This window comes from Anabas testudineus, chromosome 15 (assembly GCF_900324465.2).
Source record: "Anabas testudineus chromosome 15, fAnaTes1.2, whole genome shotgun sequence".
Taxonomy (NCBI): domain Eukaryota; kingdom Metazoa; phylum Chordata; class Actinopteri; order Anabantiformes; family Anabantidae; genus Anabas; species Anabas testudineus.
In genome coordinates, this window is record NC_046624.1 from 21,248,842 (window position 1) to 21,272,248 (window position 23,407).

Consider the following 23,407-nt stretch of genomic DNA (forward strand, 5'->3'; position numbering starts at 1 on the left):
GGAATCAGAACACGATCAGGTGGAGTTGTGTTTGGTATCTAGTGAAGTGTGGAGTTTGCCAGGCAGGAAGGCTGTTGCATCATGGGAAATATAGGTGTTAGTCAGGATGTTTCTACGTCTGCTACACAAACCAATCTCTATGAACTAACTGAAGCACTTTTTAGGAGTAATGTCACTTCCAGACAGAGTCTTTTCTCTCTGCTGATGTTGCGTATTTAAGTCCAGACTTGAGGATTTGTAGCTTGTCGTTGTAACCGGCGTCTGCAAACGAAGACTTAATAAATAACAACATGTCAGAATGAATTATGGACAATTATGGAGTCCCGGGTGGAGGGACTCTACGCTGGGATGATGGTAGATGGAGATGTGTGACCTTCAGCAACACAGCACGTGTTCCTGGTTTTTAGTTTTATCCTGAAAGTGACCTGGATTTCCCTAAATGTTCTTTCAGAGGCTGTGAAACCTCGAAATTATGGAACCAAAACAGAACAGCTGACATTTTCATTTAGCACACCTTCATGGTGCACTTGTTAAACGGAACTGTGTTTATTCCAACGTTAGATATTAGAAACTCCTGGAAGAGTTAAAACCCTGGTCGTCAGTATTTAATCTTCATGTGTAGGACACGTGAACAGCTTTTGTTAACCTTTACATTCAAACCTGTCGGAATGACAGCACCTTCACCTTCATCTTCTGGCTGTACTTTGTGAAACAGCACTTTGTTTCTCATGAACTTGATGATTCCTTCAGTGTGAGGTGTTTGTGTTAATGAATCACAGCTAGTTATTCTTTGATTTCACCCTGAGTGGTGCTGCAGCTCAAGTCAGATTAACTGCAGCACTTTTCATTCACAGGTGTTTCACATCAGCATAAAAACAAGTTGATCAGTATTAGAAATCAAATCGACATCATCCAAGCTGATGTCAGAGGTGAAATTTGCCTCGGTGGGATTCACAATCTTCACTTTCAGTCAGTTTTAGTCAGTCGATGACTAATGACAAATGTCCGTATCGGTTTCTGTGGAGACAATATGTGCATATTGTACAAAATCAGTTTTAGAACCACGTTTCTGTCTAAATGGTATGTTTGTGGAAACAGAGATTTCCAAAGTGCGGATTGGTCTGAGACCCTTTCTGGACTTGGTTCGGTTCAGTTTTAGTGTTACACTGCCTGAACTGTGTGATCGGACTCAGCAGTATCTCTGCTCCGAGGCGTCTCTTCCGCTCACTTCAAACAGAATCCCTAATGAACCTTCCTGGGTTTTTCAGCTCGGGCCTTTCTGCTGAATTCCAGGCAGACGATCTCCTCTGGAGCCGGGACGTTTGCTATTTAAATTTTTCTACTGAGTATCTATTAAAGATGAAGCAGAGTGAGGCCTGAGTGCAACATGTGAGAGCTCAACTCTATTAAGGCATTCAGGTGTTTTTCCAGATTTCCCTTCAGTAGGAACCACTGAGCTCCGACGAGCGGCGCCTCAGTGAAACAGGGAAAGTAGAATGAAATCCTTCCTTCGTGTTCATGTAGCACGACGTTCAGTCTGTTCGCTGTTGTTTGGTTGTTGTGGTTTCAGTTTGGATGAATGAAAGCTGCTGACACACCCTGGAAATAACCAGGGTTCCTCCTCTTCCTCTAGCTTGACTTACTGTCCCTTCTAGGTTCTGTTTTGCTGAAGTTGTTTAGTTTCAGGCTGCTTGTCTTCAGAGTCTGGTCTGTATAGTTGTGTCTTTTGTGGTTTGGGGAGCCGCACATGGTGTCACAGTACAGACAATAAGAGCTTTACAACCCCCATCCTGTCCCAAAGTTGAAAACCCTGTAAACTTTAGTTTTTGGTGGAGCATTTCATTTCATCTGGAGAATTCTAGTCCTTAGAATATTCTCCTGACTCTTAACCTGCAGGCTACAGATCCACATGTACTTTGTCATCTGCGTGATATTATAGCACCTGAGCAGCTGCTCTTCAGAGTTGAACCCAGATTACTTTACTACATTTCTCTGACCTGGTCTCCCAGTCAGCAGCATGTGATGATGGAGAGGTCACCTCACCTGTACGTACGATTAAAAAACAGTTTGTTGTTGCTGTTTAATGTTTCAAGTTATTTAGAGTATTGCAGTTACAAGTATCCAGCTTGTGTTTGTGTAAGTAGTTTTTCTTCAAGGCCAGGCAGAGTAACATAATCCACTCTCCTTCTACTCCTGTTAAATCTCTGGAAGCTGCAGTCAGTGCAGTGGCCCTGTGGCTGCACAATTAAAAAAATAAGAATTTCCTGGCATCCTGTTGAGTGAGGTTCCCTGGCTGCTGGTGAAGAGGCTATTTCTGTCCTGGATGAATGGGTCATGTTGGTGGAGGAAGGAATGGCTGGCAGAAACATCCGCACTCATGTTCACTCAGTTCTCTGTCGTCTGTGCACCAGGAAATACTACGGACCCAGCGGTGTAACGGTCTGTGTCTGTTTACCTGGGTGGTGTCTTTGTTTAACCGTGAATGAGATCTTTGTCGTCTCCTCTGAGCACTGCAGAAGTTTAGCGACACATTTGAGGATCTTGCATCCAGGCGTTTCTCTCTCGTTTGTCTCTCTCAGCATGTTTCATGCAGACAGGATACAGGATACAGACAGTATAACGATGACATGGTGACGTGATGTGGTGCACGTTCCTCAAACTCCAAACTGCACGAGAGGTTTTAATTATAAGCAGCTGGAATTGGATGATAAATCCAAATAATTTATCACTTTTTCACCACAGCATATTGACGTCACTCTTTTCCTTTTTTGCCTGAAATTCCTTCAGGATTCCACCTGAGTGCAGATCGTGATAAATGGTCTGACTGTTAACTGAAATCCAATAGTAATAAATAAGCACTTGGATTATTTTGTTTCAATGGATGTCAGTGCTTCAGGTGGTGAAATAACATGAGATAAAAGGTGGTAAATTGGTTTTGGGTTGCACAAGGCACTACCTCCGTGGCCCCGTGGCCAGAGGCACCTCGTGTTAAACAGTGTCTGGAAAGTTGTTGTTTGTAGAGTTCAGCCTGTATCGAGTATTGAGTACCTGTATCAAGTTCATCTATAGTTTGTACCATGTCCAGGTTTGGTTGGCTCCAGTTGTCAGCAGGGTTCCCAGTGCTCAGCACTGATCTGATGTGTGTTGGACTGCAGGAAGACAAAGTACGGCCACGCCACTGACGACTTTTCACCTCGTTTCAGATGCTGTGGTCGGAGAACATTTGTCTTTTTTTTCACGTTTTACCGAACGTGTGGCTGCACTGCAACTTGACATGAACTCGAGTTGATGTGGTCCGTTAGGATTGTGCTTGGTCCTGTGACGGGTTGTTGTTTGCTGTCAGCCAGTTTCTCTTATCAACACTTGATGTTTTTTTTTATTTTCTGGTGGCATTTGGTAGTTGAGGGTTTGATTCCCTGTCACTGGTCTTTGTTGTGTATCAGACAGAGGTTTATATCTTTTACGCTGTTTATTAGAGTGGATAGAAGACAAATAACAAATGCTATTCCATAAGCTGATGTCAGCACTAAGAGCAGAACAAGTCCCAGTCATAGTTAAAGCTGGGACACCTGGACATCCAGGACGAACCAAGTCTGTGTCAGAAGAACAATTACAGTAAAAAACACTATTTTCTGCATCAGTGGGTTTGTCAAATTTTTATTTTTATTATCTTTATTATTTTTTTATCTGAACTGAAGACTCCAAAAATAACTCGTCACACATCCACTAGAGCCTCTCTCACATCTTTAAACGTCACAGCATCCGTTTGTAAAGCAGACTGTATGTTTCTCCTGTTCTTTGGCTGTTTTCACTGACATGACGAGTCAACCAACCTTTGTGTGTAAAATCAGTGGAATTCCCCTTTGAGTTCACTCACACAGTCGGAAATCGTTAAGAAATGCTTCACTATAAATACAACTTGGAGGAAGTAGTCACATGCCTAAGTTTCTATGGTAAGTGTTATTAGACATTCGTGGTAATTACCAGCTAACCTTGAGAAAAGTGTTTCTACAGAAAAGTTTCCATGATTTTATTTAAAGTAACTGATCAACATCTTTAAAGATTAATCTACAAATCATGTCATCACTTCACTTTTGGGAAGATTCATTTATAACAGTTTCAAATATTTATGAACTTTTCACACGACTTATGAACAAAACCAGTTGTGAACGCAGTATTTCACTCTCAGCTGTTTGCAGTACAAGTACAAAGTAGCATGAAAGGAAAATACTCAAGTAAAGTACCTGACAGTTATATGTAAGTACAGAGTCTGTGTAGGTGTAATCTGCTGAGCCTGCTGCAGTGAAGGGAAGCTGGACTTCATGTAGAGAAGTAGATGCAGTTGATCCACTTCCACCTTCTGACTCTCATTCACAACTCTGACTTCATTTCCTCCTCATGGTTCAGTTTTTTTCTGTGTTCAAAAGCCAGTTTATTCGTAGGAAATCTGCGATGAAGAACAGCTGATGGAGAACGGACTCATTTCCACAACAGCAGCAGCTGATAGGTGCGTTACAATGAGAATAATTCTCCTGTGCACGGCTGAAGAAAGAGTAAATGAGACGATTTTGATTCCTGAGAGGACGCCGGTCGACGCAGCAGCAGCAGCAGCAGCAGCAGCAGCAAACACTCGGTTATAAATAGATTCCAGCCTGTGAAGCTGCTGAAGGAAATAAAACCACATCCAGTGCTGCAACATGTTCACAGTGAGATGTGAAATATATCAAGTTTAACAGAATAATCTGAAGCTGAGCAGCTGGAGTTTACACCTCATTTGGATACATGATTATTTGCATCGAGGGCAGGTTGAGCTGGTTGTTGATCTACTGTGAGTGTGGAAATTACTACACTTACTGTGTGCAGGGGATGGAAAGTAACTCAAGTACTGTACTAAAGCACAGATACTCTGGACGAAGCAGCTCTCAGAACATAGAGGCTCAAAAAAGTTGAATGTTTTCTTTTGGTACTTTCAGTGGATTTTGATGCTGCTTCATTTGTACTTTTACCTAAAATCTGAACATGTTAGATTACTGTAAAAACCTGATTTATGAGGCACATGTGGAACAAATCTGGACTAAACTCAAGCATTCATGTCATCAACAGATTAAAATGTTATTTTAGTGTTGTAAATTTCAGCAACCCTTAAATGCAACACGACTTAGGGTTAGGGTTAAATATCAGTTTAAATGATTATTTCATGTCGTATAGAATAACCTTAGAATATCCTTCATTGTCATTGTACAGCATGTATACAACGGAATTGGATTGTATCTATCGCGATCAGTCGAGCTGCACGAAGCTGCACCCAGTTCCTGTTTGTTTGGTAACCGGGGAAATAAACTGAATTAGTGCAGACACAGAAGAAAAGGTCTGAATTAGAAGTTCATGATGCAAGATGAGAAGTTTGTGTCCGGGGTTACAGCAGTGTGATGATAACGCACACATACACATACACACAGACTTATGAATTAACTTCTCTGTATCTGTCAGGATGTCTGAGTTTGTGGAAGTTTATTTCTTAATCTGCATCTTTGCACATTTCTTTTTTCACAAGGTGTGACCAAATGAGACTTTTAGTGATTACCTAGATCTGCCCTGTAACTGCTGTCAGAACCATCAGAGATTCTACACTTTTTAATAAAACCTGTTCCTGACTCTTCAGCGTCTCTTACAAACACGAAAATAAACCATCAACATAAAAAGTTGATGTGAATGTAGTGTCTGAAATCAGGTCGTTGTTGTTCTGAGTCCTGGTTGTGTTTGTGCAGGGAGCGTCCAGTGAACCGACCCCCCGAGCAGCTCTATCCGCAGGCCGATGTAGCGGAGCGTCTGGCGCTTGGCGGCAGCGATGATGCTTTAGCCAACGGCACAAAGGCTGACCTGCAGGCTGCCAAACGCCTCGCCAAACGCCTCTACAGCCTGGACGGCTTCAAAAAGTCTGATGTGGCTCGACACCTCAGCAAGAAGTCAGTGTCCAGCTCTGTGTTTAGAGTCTGTCTGCACATGATGTGTTGAAGAATGAGAGTTCACTGTTTCTCTCTCTCTGTTTGTGCAGTAATGAGTTCAGTCAGATGGTGGCAGAGGAATATCTCAGTAACTTCAACTTCACTGGTCTGACCATCGACCAGGCACTCAGGTCAGTTTCTCACACCTGTGCACGAGCAGAGGAATTGAATTGTACCATTGTAAAACAACATATTTAACGTTATTAAAATTCTGAAGTAATTAGATGGTTTGAAATAAAACATGAAACACAAGAAGTGTAAAAAATGATAACTGGGGATAAGAGGTGCTGGGAATGAGGTAAGGTTAGTTAATAAGTTAGTAAATCTAAATAATTAGATGGAACACAGGGATTTTGTCCATGTACCTGCAGCAGGTTTTTGACGTAGGACGAATAAAACCTTTTTTCTTCAGGACGCTTCTGACACAATTTGCTCTGATGGGAGAAACTCAGGAGAGAGAGAGAGTCCTCATTCATTTCTCCAGGAGATACAGACAGTGTAACCCAGAGAGTCTGACCACTGAAGGTATCTGTCTCTTTGTCTGTCTCTCTCTGTATGTATGCTTGTTTCTGTCTCTCTACTTGACCTGTCTCTCTCTCTCTCAGACAGCGTCCACACTCTGACCTGTGCCGTGATGCTGCTGAACACAGACCTTCATGGAAACGTGAGTCCTATTAGAGCTAATGTTTTATTCTCAGTGTTTCACCTGAACTCCTTATTTAGTTAGAATAGATACGAACAGAAATGGACTGAGCTGAGTTCACTGTCCTGCTGGACAGTTTCTCTCAGCACCTAAAGGATAATTCTTGTCTTTTTTCTGTCCGTAACTTTCATCAGTAATAATAAAACCAGTCCGGTGGTTCAGAAAACAGTCAGAGGAGTTTTGACCTGTTAAACCTGGTAAATGTCAGAGAGCTGCAGAGTTGTTTCAGAGCAGATCGCTGAGACTGAACCGAGCATCGTCTGCAGCCAGATCAGAAGAACAGAGACATTTTAGTTCAGTTGTTGATTGAGCCGCTGCCTGTGTGCATTCAGCATCTGTTGGGTTTTGTTGATGTTGCCAAGATAATCACCGGTTGTGCAGTTGTTCTATGTTGCAGTAAAACAGAATAAGATCTTCCTGTGTTTACTTTCTTTCTACGTCAAGTAAAGGTGACGTCACTGTTCTCAAACACAACATTTAGCAAGTGGCTGAAATCACTTGACAGCGTGTAACATGACATTTGGTTCAGTTCAGTAGGCAGCAGGAGAGAAGTGTGTTTGCAGTGAACGAGATGATGTGTTGAGGAGAACTGTCTACCCCCAAAACAAATCCTAAAAGAAGTGAGAAACAATAGTAGAACTGCTGTAATAATGTTTGTGTTTGTGTAGAACGTGGGAAAGAGGATGTCCTGCAGTCAGTTCATCTCCAACCTGGAAGGTCTCAACGATGGAAAAGACTTTCCCAAAGATCTGCTCAAGGTACAGTACGACTAACACAAACACAAGCTGCATCCTGCTGGTTGAAAAAAGTCACAGCAAAACCAGTTCTTTAATTAGAGCAGTGAGTCGCTCAGTCTTCTGTCTCAAGTTGTAGACATTTGTCATTAATGTCCACAGTAGACAAGGCATCGTTTTAAACACACAGAGCACGTGTCTGACTGGGAAAACACAAACACATCAGTGTTAAGGTGGCGACACGACAAACGACTGCTGAGCTGAGTGTGGATGTGATTGGCTCGTTGCTCCTAAATTCAGGCTGCTGACATTTGGCAGAAAACGTTGTGATGTGCAGTAAAACCACTAATCCTCAGAAGACTTTTTAAATATGTTTGATGTTTTCACTGGTGACCAGTGACATCACAGCAGACGGTTCACTCTCCATCCACGATCTTACTTGATCTCTGAGCTTGTTTCCTCTTTTTTTCCTGCTTCGATGTTGGCTACACAAGTGACCTTCGCTGTGGAGCGTTTATACTTGTCACTCTGCAGTTACACCCCCAAAGAGCCATGTTTGGACTACAAACCACAGCAAATGAAACCGAGTGGCTCTTGTTGGAGTTGGAGCTAAAAGATGTTGCGAAAAGAGTGAAGACATTGAGGACATGGTCTGTATGACCACTGAACTGATCCAAACAGAAGGAGGGTGAATCTTCTGCATTTCCAGCTCACCTGCTGACCTCTTGACACCATTCTAATCCTTCTGAACAAATTTATAGTTGTACGCATTTGCACAGACAAAAACATGCAAGAAAACAAGAGAGGAAAAATGTGACAGAAAAAGTCAAGAAGCTCAATTTACTACTCTATTTATTTTATTTACTACTCTATTATAGTTATTATAGTCTATTATAGTAACGGGAAACAAGAAATGTCAATTATAAAAGAAGGTTTAGGAAATTAAAGGACAAAGATCAAAGAATTATCACATTATCACCAGCTCACAACAAAAGAGGGAGACAAGCTTTCAGCAGACTTCAGCTAATGTCTATTAAATTCAATGGCAGAACATAGACGGCTGTGTGAATCAGTGTGAGCATGTGTGATGTTTGTTGCTGTGGATAAAGTGCTAAACGACGGATAGGACTGTAGCTCGGCCACTGGCACAACCAACATCACCCGTTTGGTACAAACGACTCCACTCAGTTTGTACTTGGCCGAAGAACCCAACGCTCTTTTTTAGTGTGACAGTAATAACAAACTGTACTAGATTCACATACACGCTGTAGAAATGTCCTCAAAAGCGTGGTATCAAACTGAAATCTGACACACACACACACACACACACACACACACACACACACACACACACACACACACACACACTCCTTAGCTTGTGACTGTCGAACCAGAAAAAGGAAAAAGAGCGATGCATTAACTTCACTCCTCATGACCCTCAGGCTGTGTGTGTGTGTGTGTGTGTGTGTGTGTGTGTGTGTGTGTGTGTGTGTGTGTGTGTGTGTGTGTGTGTGTGTGTGTGTGTGTGTGTCTCGTTCTCCCACTCTTTTGTTTCCATCTCAGTTTTTCAATCTCAGCCTCCGAGCGATTAACATGAATCTGCGTCACCTCTTCACCTCCATCATCATCCTCATCGTCATCATCATCATCATCATCATCTCTCTGTTGGGGTGTGTGTGTGTGTTTGTTTCCCGCCTTCAGCTCGTCTGGTTTGATGGTTGATGGTGTGTGGGCAGCAGCACTGACTCTGAGAAGAGAACAAAAAGACTGAATGCAGAATATTTACAACAGAAAAATATGAATTATGCTCAGCGAGGAGAGAATTAACCGTCTCTTCGTATTTTCAGATTCCAAACAAGCAACTTGTTCTTTTGTTGTTTTATCAGCTGTTCGTTACCACACGTTGTTAACAGGTACTGTTAGTTCTGCATCAGTTAGTTCTGCTGACTTCACAGTTCGCACCAGTGTTCGCTGTCATTTCTATGTCTAGATCGGGTCCCACCCGGTGGAAAACACTGATAACTGGAGCGTTGTCATAGACTCACAGGGCCCAATACCTTTAGACCTAAAGTAATGGCATCACTGGTCATGGTTCTAGTAAAGAGGAACGTTGTCTCCACAAACATAAATTTGGGGTCTGTACATGTTGGCATCAACACTAAGACAGTGGGATTTTTCCACCAGGTTTTGATTGTTGCAGGAAATAATTTCTCAACAGACGTTATATTTAATAATATATTTAATATTTAATATTAAATATTTATATACTTAAACATCCATTAAGATAATCTCCACAATGTGGATGATACCCACAGACCTTATTTCAGCAATCTTATGAAAACCTGTTCAGAAAAACCAACCACTGCTCTCTTGCACTTACTGTAAAGCACCTTGAGAAACCAAAGCCGAATGCCAGGAGTTTAAATCTGCTTTTTCTACTTTTCAGCTTAGTACTTTGGCAGAAATATCGACTACTGGATTTGGTTTCATTGCTTTGGCTTCTTTAGCAGTAGAATCCAGCAGGACACAGCAGATACTTCACTTACTTCTACAGTCGCTCCGCAGGGATGAGTTTTATCTCTAATGGATGGAACAGATAGGATAGATGTGATGATATCATATCTGTATATAAAGTATATACAAGTTTACCATCTTGTTCTACAATAAAGCTAAAAGCTAATTTTCATTGTGGCCCTCTCATTTGCCAGAACCATCTTTGGCTTGGAAGTCCAGGAACTAGTGCATTCTTTATTGTTTGGGTGTCAATTTTGGAGCAGGAGCTTCTTACCTGGACGACAGCCTTACAGTCCACTGTGATGTAAAACTGGGTTCACCTGTAGAAAGTGTGCCTGCAGCAGTTCATGGCAGACCTAGAAACTGGTTACTGGTGGTTCCTAGATTACTCCGGGTCATCTGAACCAGTGTGCTCTCAACTGATTGAGACAGTTTGGGTCTTTTTAGACCTGAGAACGTGGCTCCATCTCTCAGTGCCTGGTATTTACATTGAAGTGTTTGAACTAATGAAGTCAGAATCTGCCTTGTTTAGAAATGGCTCCAAAAGACATTTCTATCTGTGTAAATCTAATATCCTCTGTCTGATCTGATCTGTACTTGGCTCCCTCCTATTGTACTGTGTGTTGGCCCCTGGAAGAAAGGATCTCCTGTGGCTCTCTGTGAAGCACTTGGCAGTGATCAGTCTCTGGCTGAATGTGCTCCTCTGTCCAGCCAGCACACCATGGAGGGGGCGGGAGGGATTGTCTTGTCCTGGGCTGAGAGGAGATTGTACAACATCCTCCTCTCAGCCACAACATGTAGTGAAGGGTCCAGCTCCTTCTACAGACCAGAGCCAGGTCTCCTTATTACTTTGTCCAGTCTGCAGAATGGCGCTGCAGGTGTTGAAAGACCTGAGCCTCCAGAGAAAATACGGTGTAGGTCCTGTCCAGTTTACTGTCCGAGTGCATTTTTTTTATTGATTAAATTAGATATTAAATATGAACTAAAAGAGTATAAAAATGTTTCTCATCTAAATATAAAATTTGCTAATATACAGTACAAACGTATAAAAATATAAAACTATTCTTTGACACTGGGAAACCCTTTTCTTTATTGTTAAAATATAAATGTATTAATTTAGCAGCGTATTAATAGAATCAGAGGCTGTGGACAGTCACTGGGGGGGTTTTATATTGTCAGCTGATTTTTCACTGTTGATCCGCTGAACGTCTCTCGGCTGCTTTTACATTCAGCTCTGAGTCCTCCGTGATTGACAGCATAGAGGGGAGACGGGAGGCGGGCTGATGCTCACATCCTCGTGCTCTGATTGGCTGAGGGAGCAGCTGAGAGAAAATGCGCATTGAGAGAGTGAGGGGAGAAAAAGATAGAGGAAGAGAGAGCAAGCAACAGTCCTCAAATCTCAGCAGAGAGGAGGAGGAGGAGGAGGAGGAGGAGAAATAACAGAAGTGAAGAAGAGGAGAAGGAGGAGGAGTGAGCTCACCTGACGCAGGGGTTCTCCTGCAGGACGAAGACGAGCAAAGGACGAGAAGAAGAGTGGGAGTGAAGTTAAAGAGACCTGAGGAGGAGGAAGGAGGGATTCTCTCTGTCTTTTAGTGCAACAGGAGGAACTCGGCAGCTCTTCGCTCTCTTTCTTCTCCATCTCCATCATCCCTCCATCAGCAGTCGGGGCTGGAGGAGGCTGACGTCAGTTTTGGGGTGCTCTCTCTCTCTCTCTCTCTCTCTCTCTCTCTCTCTCTCTGTCTGCATGTGTGGGTGTTGCTCGCTCGCCCTGCCTCCCTCCCTGTTTTCCTTTTCTGTTTCTTATCTTTTTTTTGCTGGGTGGATGTTTTGGATGTGAACTGCCGGTGCTGCTGCTGCTTGTCCTCCGTCACGCAGCTTTATTTGCAGTCCAGGGATTCTCCACCACCGACACGTCTCTGCTGCATCAGGAAGACCGACAACAAACCGAACGAAGATCAGAGTTTGGATGTTTTTCGTTTGCACCGTGTGAGCGGCTGATTCGACTGTAACACACACACACACACACACACACACTGTTTGAAGTGTGTGTGTGTGTGTCGATGTGACGTGAGCTGACTCGACTTTGACAATAATTTAACAATTTATGATTTATCAATAATTCAGTGTAATATAAAGTGTGATGAAACCGCTGAGTTTGTTTTTAAACCTATTTTGTCAAAGATTGGAGATTTGATTCATTCTGAGACATTAAGACATTAGTCAATTATTTTTTTAAGTTTAATTTTCTCTTTTAAATCGCATAGTAAAGAGGATTTCCAAGAGATTAAATAATATATGTAAAAATCTATATTTTGAACACCTAATTGTTCTTATATCTTACTCCTGAACAACAAATACATGTTCAAAGATAGAACTTTAATGTAAAAAAAAATGTTGCATCTGATTGATGTAAGTCAATGTCTTGTAGAGTATATGTCTGTATAAAACATGTATATATGCATGTATAAAGATTCCTAAATGCTATTTTCAACCTAAAAACCCAAATAATATCCAAATATACAGTAATACATAAAGTCTGAAAACACTTTTTAACCAGAAAATATTTGTTGGTACAACAGATATTTTCTGTGTTTTTGAGACTTCAAAGCTCAGATATTGAAATGAATCAGTGATCATTCATCTTTTCTCATTTCTGCTGTTTAACTCATTTTAAATCATTGATGTAAAAAATTTTTCCAAATGCCAGCAAATTTTTAAAGGTTATGATTTTTAATTATATTTTCCTCCCAAACACAGATTTGTGTGGGAACTCGGTGTAGGATTTTCTTCTGAGTGATAATCTGCAGCAGATTTATAGATAAATAAATAATTGTGCAGTAGGTTGAGTCCAACGTCGCTCTACACTGTCCTTCGGCGGTCACATGGTTTTTGGCAGCGTCTTTTTGTTTTTCTCTCCCGACACCTGAGCGAGCCGGCGCCTGTGAGCCAGCAGGATTATGAACTGGATGAAACGCTGCTGTGTTTTTATGCATAATGAATAGAGCTGAATTCATAATGCCGCAGGCTTAGCTCCTCTGAGGCCACAATCAATCCACACTGAAACATCCTGAATTAGTCCACCCAGAACCAGCCGTCATCGCACGCTCCTTTCTGTTTTAATCATCCTCATTTCCTCTGCTGGTTCTGTTTAAACTTCATATTTCTTTTGTGGAAACTCCATCAAACCTGGATCAAACTCTAAAATCCTTGTCTGAAAGTTGTGATTTCTTACTTCAAACTGATCAGTTTGGTTTAAACTGATCATATGAACATTAAGTTGAATGCTGCTCACACAGGGAAACATCTGTTAAATCCTTTTTTTTAAATCCCCCAGAGGTCATCTAGAGGTCGCGTGCTCTTCTAAAAGCCATATTTCTGTGATGGGTTTAAAGCTTCTCTTTGTGCCTCATTCCTTTTAATTCAGTTTGGATCATCAAATCTAAGTTCTCTTTTCCTGGATCGCTGCTTTTTACCTGTAAAGACCGTGTAATGTCCAGTCGGACTGTTGTGAACCCGAATCAGACCCACATCGAATCCTCCTCCTCTGGACTCTGAATTCATTGCGATGATTGGCGTCAACAGCATCCACTCCACAGGCCGCATGCGGTCTCGTTCGCTCTGCTCCGTTCGGAGCGGGAGGGATTCAAGAGACAACGACCCGTTCAGGTATCCCAGAACCCCCCGCTCTCGCTCCCTGAAGCCGCTGGCCTTCCCTGATCTGCTGGGGAAAACCCAGGATGGACAGCAGCATCCACAGAGCCGCAAGAAGAAGGTAGAACCCGGAGAAATGCTGTGTTTTAGGTTTAAATAAGTGAGTCTTTGTGCTGTGTGTGCGTTGATTTGTATTTATGGTCGACTTATGGACCACGAGAGGCCAGAGTTAGTTTCAAATCCAGTACGTCCAGAAAACGTCAAAGTGCTTTTGAAGGTGGAAAAAGTCATCTTTAAGTCTTTGACTCTATCACAGCATCTCATAGGGTCATCACAGATGTAGAAATGATTAAAAAATAATGTGATAATAATCCTTTGTATTTACTTTATGTTCCTGTGAATTCCCTGAAAATAGCTGCAATGGAGGTAAAATAAACATTAGAGGATTGGCCTCGACCTGTCACCTGTCACATGGTAAATTCCACCTGCTTCGGTGGTGGTTCAGTAGACTAGGTCTCCACTTGGCTCAGTAGGTTGTTATCATGCTTCAGATTCTCATTGTTCCACTGACTTGGTGAGGTTTAGGCAAACATGGTCTGGGTTAAAATGCTGAAGTAACAACACCAACTAATTTTAAAATGGTTTGTCGTCTGATTTCAGCGTCCTGTGTTTTGTGGTAAACTCTAGGACTCTTTTAAATTTAAAGTTTAAACCCAGTGAGCTGTCACTCTCCCAGTTTGAAAACACTGCACACTGTTCTGTGTACAGAACACTTATTCACTCTTTTCCATTGTATCACGTTTTGCACATGGAATAAATTGATGTCAGGAACCTCTTCTTAACATTAAAAGTTGCAGCTGAAATCTCTCCCATTGCTTTTTGACCTGTTCTCTGGAAGCTTCACTGTCAGTAACTAACAGTTCACTTTAGCGTGATACCGGTTCACTCACTCAAACTTACGTCCACTGAGAATTCCTTTTTTTTTTTTTCAAATATATAAAATATATGTCGAGATTTTTCAAACACAGTAGTTTTGGGGGTAATTTTGAAACTGCTGTGAGCTACGTCTGCATGTGTCTGACTTTGTGTGTGTGTCATTGCAGACTCTCTACAGCTCCATCAAGACAGAGAAGCTTCAGTGGACCATGTAAGTTCCCGTCTCCACTTTGAACGATCTGCTGGTTTCTACTGGTTCAGCTGCTCATCTGTGTTTTCAGTGTAGTGTGGGTGGATTTACTGTGTGTGTGTGTGTGTGTGTGTGTGTGTGTGTGTGTGTGTGTGTGTGTCCCTGCTGCCCTGACTCTTATTTAAGCCTCTGTTACCACGGTAACTGTTCCCTGCTTCTTCTTCCCTCACTGTAATTACAGGTCAGCATCCCAACGCCCATGCTCAATGTGGACACACACGCACACACGCTGTGTTTGCATTTAGCATCTGTCCTCCCTCATGTTCTTTAGGTCTTTTAACCCTTTATTTGTTATTTTGTTCATCTGCTGCAGCAGTTTCTAACGATGGTATAAAAACATAAGATGACAGGATAGAACTTGTGTATTTATTAGGCACATGTGGAACCACATAATAAGATAATGATGTCAGAGGAGAACGAGACAGTGGGAAGTTGAAAAAAAGGAAATGATGATGTTGATATTGAAAGTAAAGTATTTAAAGGAAGAAGATTTGATTTAATGGTGGAATTGGATCAGACGAAGATTAAAATAAGAATCATCCTTCTTCTATTTTTGAAGCGACGAGGAGGAGTTGAGGAAATCCATGTCAGAGCTGGCTGACGTCCGGACAGACTCGGCCTCCCACACCATGAAGCGGCTCGGGAGTGGAGGAAACCCGCTGGTGGGCGTCGCTCAACAGGCCGATGCCGAGCTCTACAAGAGCGGCTTTCTGGTCCGGAAAGTCCACGCCGACCCAGACGGAAAAAGAAGTACGTCACCCTGAGTTGGCTCTTCTTCTACTGCTTATTCAGTGTGTTTCAGAAATAAGACCTTGTTTTTTCTGTTTGTTTGTTTGTTTGTTTGTTTGTTTGTTTGTTTGTTTGTGGCCCTTTTCCCATATCAGAGGCACTGACTTTAAATTGTGGAGCAGCAAATGATGGTTTTTATGTCATGTATGAATCCAGAATTATATTTAATTTGTGAATTTGAAAGACAGAAAATAAGTCACCAGCACATTTTCATCCAGAGTGAAAGTACATTATGATTTATGGCCAGATAGACCCTAATTATCACTTCTGCAGTTTATTTCGACAAAGATAAGGATTTCAGAGGTGTCAGTCTGCTCAGCACCAGATTGCAAATGTAAATTAAATCTAAATCAAGAATCTTGCTTTGTTTGTTCCTGCAGCCCCGCGGGGGAAGAGAGGGTGGAAGACTTTCTACGCCATGCTTAAGGGTCTGGTGCTTTACCTGCAGAAGGTATCTCTGAACTGCGTTTCCCAGCATCCCTCTGGTCTATTTTTAACTGTGTGTGTCCCAGATCAGAAACAGAAACACACTTGTGGGTCAGAGTGGATGAGTTTTCCTATTTTTAACCACTTTTCACTTTGCAGAGCTGAAATGTTTCAGTCTGACATCGTTTCTGTAGCCGTGTTTTCATATTTCAGTCTGTGCTCATTTACTTTGCCACACAGAGGCAGATGTAGGACGCTCAAGTAATAATCTAAAAGTTCAAAATATTGAATATTGATATTTAATTTTAAGCCTGAACTGCTTCAGGAAACAGAATGGCTCCGTACTGATTCAGTTCAGTTGCTAAAAGTGAAATTGGCCAATTGTAGCTGCATCCCTGACTAAAAACTTAAGATTTCACTGTGTTATAAATGTCAGATCAACATATTTATAGCACATTTCTTTTGTTCTGACATCAAATCAGAGAAAATAACAAAGCACCAGTATATCTCAGAGAATCGTGATGCTGAAAAAAGACAGGAAATAACCTTCATGCTGCACATGAACACGGTGATGGAGAAATAATTGATCCGACAGGACGAGTACCGTGCAGAACGAGAGCTGACGGAGGAGGACGTGAAGAACGCCGTGTCCATCCATCACTCTCTGGCCATGAGAGCCGCTGATTACAGCAAGAGGCCAAACGTGTTCTACCTGAGAACCGCAGACTGGAGAGTCTTTCTGTTCCAGGCCCCGTAAGACCCCTCATGTGTTCAGTTCTGTCCTTTTAGTAAACTCACTTCTTCCATGATTTCAAAAGCAGACCATGTGTTTTGTTTCCTGCCCGCTGCAGAAACGCAGAACAGATGCAGTCGTGGATCACGCGCATCAACGTTGTTGCAGCCATGTTTTCAGCTCCTCCGTTCCCGGCTGCAATCGGCTCCCAGAAGAGGTTCAGTCGTCCTCTGCTGCCGGGATCCAACACCAAACTGTCCCAGGTACAAACTGTGGGTTCAGCTGGAAGAGCACAGCACAGATATTTATAGGAAATATTTAACGTGTTTCAAATAGTTAAAAAAAAGAAAAAAAAGAGTCAAAGTTCCAGAAAATTGAAACTCCTCAAACACCAGAATCCTTTTCTTCTGTCTCGACAGGAGGAGCAGGTCAAATCTCACGAGAACCGGTTCAGGGCAGTTTCCTCTGAGCTGGCCGACCTCACCGGCTCCACACCAGACCGAAAGGTCAAAGGTCGTGAGCTGGAGGAGCAGAAAGTTCGACAGGAGTACCTAGAGTTCGAGGTGAGGGGGTACACACGTTCACACGCGCACACACACGCCTAGGTGTAACATAGGCTACTACTACTACTACTACTACTACTACTACTACTACTACTACTACTAGATCAGTGGAGCTGATTTGAACAATTCATCTTCTGACATCAGCTTTTATTAGTTCATTACATTCAGGTTGAACAACAAGCTGCATCTGTAAAGTAACTAAAGGTTCAGATACAGGAAAAAGTCCAGTATTACCCTCTGTTCTGTGGTGGAGTAAATACTAATTATACTAAAGCTTTTGTGGAGTTTAGGTTCTTTACTCATGTTTCAAGAGTAAAGGACCAAATAATCAGAATAATGTTTGTAATAAAAGTATTTACATCAGAATATAAATCACAAAGCAGATAAAACGACTGATATTAATGATACAACAGACAAACTGGATCTTTCATTTAATAGAATCATGATTATGAGGTTTCTCGTTTGTTCGTGCAGTTCGATCCTCTGACAGACTGAAGCTTCTGTGCAGCTCCTTCTGTCTCGTTTCTGTTCGTCCTCATCACAAACTGTCACTGAATCAGCCAGTCTGGTGTCAAACAGGCTGCAGAGACACAAACACGCTGTGTCGGGAACATGCTGCTGTTTTTCAGCTCCTTCGTTCCAGATCCTGTTTACTTTCTGTTCCAAATCATCCACCAGGTGTTCTCTGGTTTCTTTTCAGCTTCTTCTCTTGTAACAATCTCAAGAAGGTAGAAACACAGTAAAACACTGTGAGACAGATGTGGTGTGTTCAGGTGCTTGTACACAGATATATAGAAACAGAATGTGACCTGGTTGTTTCTCAACACGGGTACAGTTTCTACTTTTCCTGTGGTTTTCACTGTAAGTCAACGATTTAAGATGGTACACCACGTTATTCTCAGTGTTTAACTGTGATCACAAATCAACTCAGTTTGAAGAACAGAGCATCATCATAAAAATCTGTTCTAACATCGGATCCTGTTAATTCTGTAGTACTAAGTATTACTTTGATGAATTCATGATTTCTTTGCGTGGATTCACAATAATTCTTTACACAGATGTTTTTATAGCTTCATCACTGTGCAGCTCTTTTTAAACAGGTGAGTAAAAACCAACAAACCATTGTCATAGAACAGTGCACAAGAGAAAAAGTGCTGCATAAAGCAGCTTTAGGGGAAATTTAGATGAATACATATAAAATTACATAACTTTACAAACACTACAGTGAAAATATTAGTTATTGTAGTGATATTAGAAAATACCACAGGTTTCATGTCGACTGCAGGGCCGCATCACTTCTCAGACAACTCATGAGTTGGTTCATTTCAAATATATAAATATTAATTAATAAAAAGAGACAGCAAAAAACATTTTAATGGTTTTATCATTTCTGATTAATACAGAAAATTAAACACCCTGAATATACAACAAATCAAACAAATCAAAATGAAAATAATTCGATGGAAAATGTTCTGCTTTGTTTTATTCATAGAATTTTTCTTTCAAGAGATTTCTGAAAAAAAATAACTTTAATAAACTTGTTGTTGGTGAATATTTGAATAATCTGAACACTAGACTACTTTTGTGAACCCTCTTGTTGGTTTTCTGCTCCTCCTGTGTTTTGCCTTCTCTTTTTTTCCACCCATCATAACACTCTCTAACACTCGTCTCTGTTTCTGCCCAGAAAACCCGTTACGGTACGTACGCCATGCTGCTTCGAGCCAAGCTGTCGAGCGGAGACGAGGACCTGGCGGCCTTCGAGTCTCGGCTGTATGACAACGGCGGCCTTCAGAGGGCGCACTCCAGCCCCACACTTCCTCAAGATGGCACCAACAAAGAGAAAACCCGCGGCACCAAGATGTCAAAGAGCTTAAAGGTTACATCTTCCTCATCCTCCAAGACCGGCGGCAGCACCAGAGAGGGAAGCAAGAAGAAGAACGGGAACAACCAGCAGCCGGAGCTGCAGAAAGAGAGCAGCAAACAGGAAGAGGCCGCATAAGGGTTTCATCCAGAGGGTGTAGCTGGAGACGGACCCGAAGCGCCATCCTCCTTTCAACCTTTTCTGTTTAACGTCAGTCAAAAGTCTGAGGGTATTTTCCTCTAGAGCTGCGAGGTCAGGAGAGGAAAGGAGGAGGAAACACTAATAGTGTTTGAAAAGTGAATCTTAACCACCGTCACTGCGCTGCAATCATCAACCTCAGCAGCTCAGACAGTCAAAACAGCTGCTGGGTTTCAGAATAAAAGCCTTACTTCCTGTTAAATCTATTATTTCAGGGACCTTCTGCAGACTGAGTCTAACTATCAGTGACTCGCTCCAGTTTTCTTTTTAGGTACTTTGATGTTTTGACTCTTAGAGCAACAAACACTGACTTCCTGCATCGCCATCACTCTGCTTCTCCTAGCAACTGAAAGGGGGAGCAGGTTGCCATGCCGACCATATGGGACGGCCAGAGCGTGTGGGACTGTTGTCTTGGCAACCAAGCAAGGGACGGGGGGGGGGGGGGAGTGATGGGAGGGTTAGACTCTGGAGTCAGGACTCCCCCGGCCAAACACCAATCAAACAAACAAACTACACCTCCTCCACACTTAGTACGCAGTAGTACTGCAGTAGTACTGCAGTAGTACTGCAGTGACATGTACTTCAGTAAGGACTGGACATGCTGGATGGAGGCTCATGGTGTCGCTGCAGTTTGTTTAATTTATGTTGTTTTTCTCTGCTGGAGACAAACTGTCGTACGGAGGATTATTAATGACAAACAGAAAACCTTAAACTGTAATCCATCTACAGAAATAATCCACATTATGTGGTAAATAAAGAACTAGTAAAGAACTGTTATACAAATCCAGAAATGACTAATAAAATCAATATATGAAATAGAAAAACGGGGATAACATCAGTTTTCATGCTTGTAATTTCCTGATTAAAGGAAATTTTCTATTTAACTTTTAATTAATTAAAAAAAAAAACGTCCTTAATGCACAGAATTAATGGGATTTTGTAAAACTTTATTTTACAAATCTATCGTTTCTCGTCAAACTTCACAAATTCCTGGAAAGAACAATGAAATGAACCTGAAAGTTCAGTTAATGAATAAATGGAGTTAATTAGAGAAGATTTTAGCGAAAAACTTCAATAATTAACAAACATGAACATTTTTCCTATGTTTAGTATCAAAGACAGAAATTATGGAAGTGTTTAACACACCTGTAAAACGGGTTTATTAAAGGCTTTTTATTCTTGGAGCAACAACCTATATTTAAACCAACTGCCTCAGAGCGTTTTTCTTATGTAACGAGCTCTTTAAAATAATCTGTAAGTTAATTCTGTGTATTAAATAAGTCATCAGTGTCTTTTAGTGACGAATGACGCTGTAGTATGTGTACACTGATTACAGTTTAAATCCATGCGCTGCCCATTCAGTGGTTTTGTCGTTAATAATCTTCTGTAGTTTTCCTCTCTGGGCTGGAAACAGATGAGAGGACACGATGCTGGAAACTGAATCACGAATGTTTGAATCATCCTCGTTCTCTTCACATCACCTGGATGAAACGTATCAGAGGAGTTTTCTTCTTCTCTTAACGTTTATGTACCGACTGTCATTTCAAGATGATTTCAGATTCTCGCTGTAAGTTTCTATGTTGATGTGATGAAACGAGCAGCTGATGAGTTTTTACACCTGTTGAACTGTTGCTCAGCAGAAATAAGAGCTGGAAGACGTGACCAAAAAAAACACAACATTTAACTATTGAATACAAATCATCAGGAAGTCACCTACACCACCAGTCACCAGAGGTTTCTGGGTAATGAAGTCCTCAGCATGCAGTTACCTCCTGCTGCCACCTGGGGTCACCACAGCTGCAGTCAGTGCATCAGTCACAGAGGACCTGAAGTTCACAGTGAACTTTCACCTTTGAAGATGAATTTGTTCCAAAGACCACTTCAAACCACAGAGTCAGTCAGTTAATGGGACAAATATTATCTGGAAAAGATCCAAAAACATGATTCTGACAACATTTAACATGGTCGTGTTTCTATTAACATACATTTAATTTGTTAATATGATATAATATAATATAATATAATATAATATAATATACATCATTTCCAGGTAAACATCTGAGAAACCACTGAAACACCTGATGCTGCTGCAGAACATCATCCATCTGTGGATGTTTGTGCTCTGGTTCCATTTCCCACTTAATGTATTTGCAGCTGTATTCTGAGTTTTACAGGAACATTTTAAAGCTCTGCTGTCTCTGCTCAAACACACTGAGCTGGATGATGATGAGTGACTCAGGAGAGTATTACTTCTTATTATTCCAGAATAATTGGCAGCTCTGGGCTTCCATATGGACCTCCTGCTGCTGATGCACTAACACTGCAACGTGTGTCCCAGAACCCTTTTATGCACGGATGCAGAACAGAAGGAGCTCTGTGTTTCCTGAACCGTTTGAAACGTGGAGAAAACAAATGTAGTGACGGGAAGCGGTCGCCTGGTGGCAGCAGACTGATCCGACCTACATTTAGCCTCGTTTAGCTTCATAGATACCTGTGAATGAGGCAGGAGAACCCTCCTCCATCACTCTGCTCTCTGGTTTTCTGTTTGTGTTCTGAAATCCTCCCTGAAAGACGACTTGAACGTTGTCTCTGTAAAGACCAAAGTGCTGAGTTCCTCTGAACTTTAGCTGCAGTCCAGTTGGTTTTCGGACTCAGAAATAACAATGAGACGTTTTCCAGTAAGCAGCAGAAGCTTCCAGGCAGAGCAGAGAACAGGTCACACGTCTCCACTGACTTCAGGAGACTGAAGGGCTCCAGGACCAAACCACGAGGCTGGGGCTGAGATATAAAAAATGTCACAAGATGTAAACGCTGTGGCTTCAGCTCAGCTTCATGTTCAATGTGCATCACACCAGGAAGTTGTCATCGGTTCCACAGGAACAAGAACCTAAACCGGGTCTCCCACATACAGTCGCTATATGTCAGCATCTTCACCTGCAGCCTCCAGAGAACTGAGTATCCAGGATCAGCTGATCGATGCAGAGCCAGGTCACAGCAGCCTCGGTTAGAACGGAGACACCTGGACTGACCCCGACCGAAGCCACAAGCCAAAACCCGTTGCTGAAGGTCTGACCCTCGATCAGTTTTCATTCGTCCTGGTTCTGGTTCTGGTTCTCCCAGTGCAGTCTGGTGCGTCAGCCTCCTCTCTTCTTCTATATCTTCACCATCCAGATGCTGTGACACACAGGAGGGTCTGACTGGACCCTGTTTGCTCCTGAATTCCGGTACCACTTGTATCATTGCACCGTGCTCTCAGCTCGGTGTCGGTGTCTGAACCTGTAAATAAACGTTCACCCTGAGAAGCCATAAAGTCGCTGGGCTGAGCTCCCGGCCACTGATCTAGAACCCCAGGTTCTACAGATCGTAAGGACCAGTATATTTATTCTGTTTGTTGTCTCTGGATCGACGGAAAGTTTAGTTTCTGTGGAAGTTTTATTTTCTGCTCGCCCATCGATAGCTGTACATACTGTCCCATCCTGTGAGGTTTTGGTCGTAGTGAAACACAAACAACATGTTTGTATCATTCTGAAGGCTTAGAGGCAAAAATAAAACGCGTTAAAAACAAATCAGAGTGATTTTCATTCAGTCACATATCTTCATTTAAATGTATAATTGTTCTGGGCTCCACTAAGATTAAAGAAAACACGAACACATGTTTTAATGTTTTAATGCAACAACCCCGCCCCCTCTGCCCCGCCCACACTGTTCTGATTGGCCAGCTTGTGGAAGACTTCCCGTGGGATGAGATATGCCCAAAACACTGGTCTTAAAGAACTGTGGCAGATTAACGTCACACATTTGAAATGTCCAGTCGATCTGATCTGGAAGTCGACCTTAAATAATTCATTTACAACTTCTTAGTGAGTTCAACATGAAGTGCACTGTGTAACCCGAACATTATTTTTGGCTTTGTTACCAGGTTTAAGTGGGAATCGTGCTACCCTGCTGAGCGAGGTCAAAAATGTTGCTGAAGGTAAAATAGTGTTGCTGCTTTTGCTCTTCTAATGTACGCTGTACATGAAATGTGAATTCCAAAAATCTGTT

At 42.0% G+C, this 23,407-nt stretch overlaps 1 protein-coding gene across 3 annotated transcripts in view; it reads left to right on the forward strand.

The window, feature by feature from the left end:
- LOC113158775 (PH and SEC7 domain-containing protein 1-like) overlaps nucleotides 1-22,929 on the forward strand; it is a 30,555-nt gene extending 7,626 nt beyond the window's left edge. For 2 of the 3 annotated variants that reach the window (XM_026354989.1, XM_026354990.1), the window contains exons 3-14: nucleotides 5,769-5,966; nucleotides 6,056-6,136; nucleotides 6,418-6,530; nucleotides 6,611-6,669; nucleotides 7,377-7,466; nucleotides 14,711-14,754; nucleotides 15,353-15,543; nucleotides 15,963-16,033; nucleotides 16,604-16,761; nucleotides 16,860-17,004; nucleotides 17,161-17,304; nucleotides 18,989-22,929. In XM_026354989.1, the coding sequence (XP_026210774.1) occupies nucleotides 5,769-5,966; nucleotides 6,056-6,136; nucleotides 6,418-6,530; nucleotides 6,611-6,669; nucleotides 7,377-7,466; nucleotides 14,711-14,754; nucleotides 15,353-15,543; nucleotides 15,963-16,033; nucleotides 16,604-16,761; nucleotides 16,860-17,004; nucleotides 17,161-17,304; nucleotides 18,989-19,303 (1,609 nt within the window). In that variant the 3' untranslated portion in view covers nucleotides 19,304-22,929. Of the gene's footprint in view, nucleotides 1-4,098; nucleotides 4,508-5,768; nucleotides 5,967-6,055; nucleotides 6,137-6,417; nucleotides 6,531-6,610; nucleotides 6,670-7,376; nucleotides 7,467-14,710; nucleotides 14,755-15,352; nucleotides 15,544-15,962; nucleotides 16,034-16,603; nucleotides 16,762-16,859; nucleotides 17,005-17,160; nucleotides 17,305-18,988 lie in introns of those variants that run through there. The other variant, XM_026354991.1, reaches the window with a different exon arrangement.
- The last annotated feature ends 478 nt before the right edge of the window (nucleotides 22,930-23,407 follow it).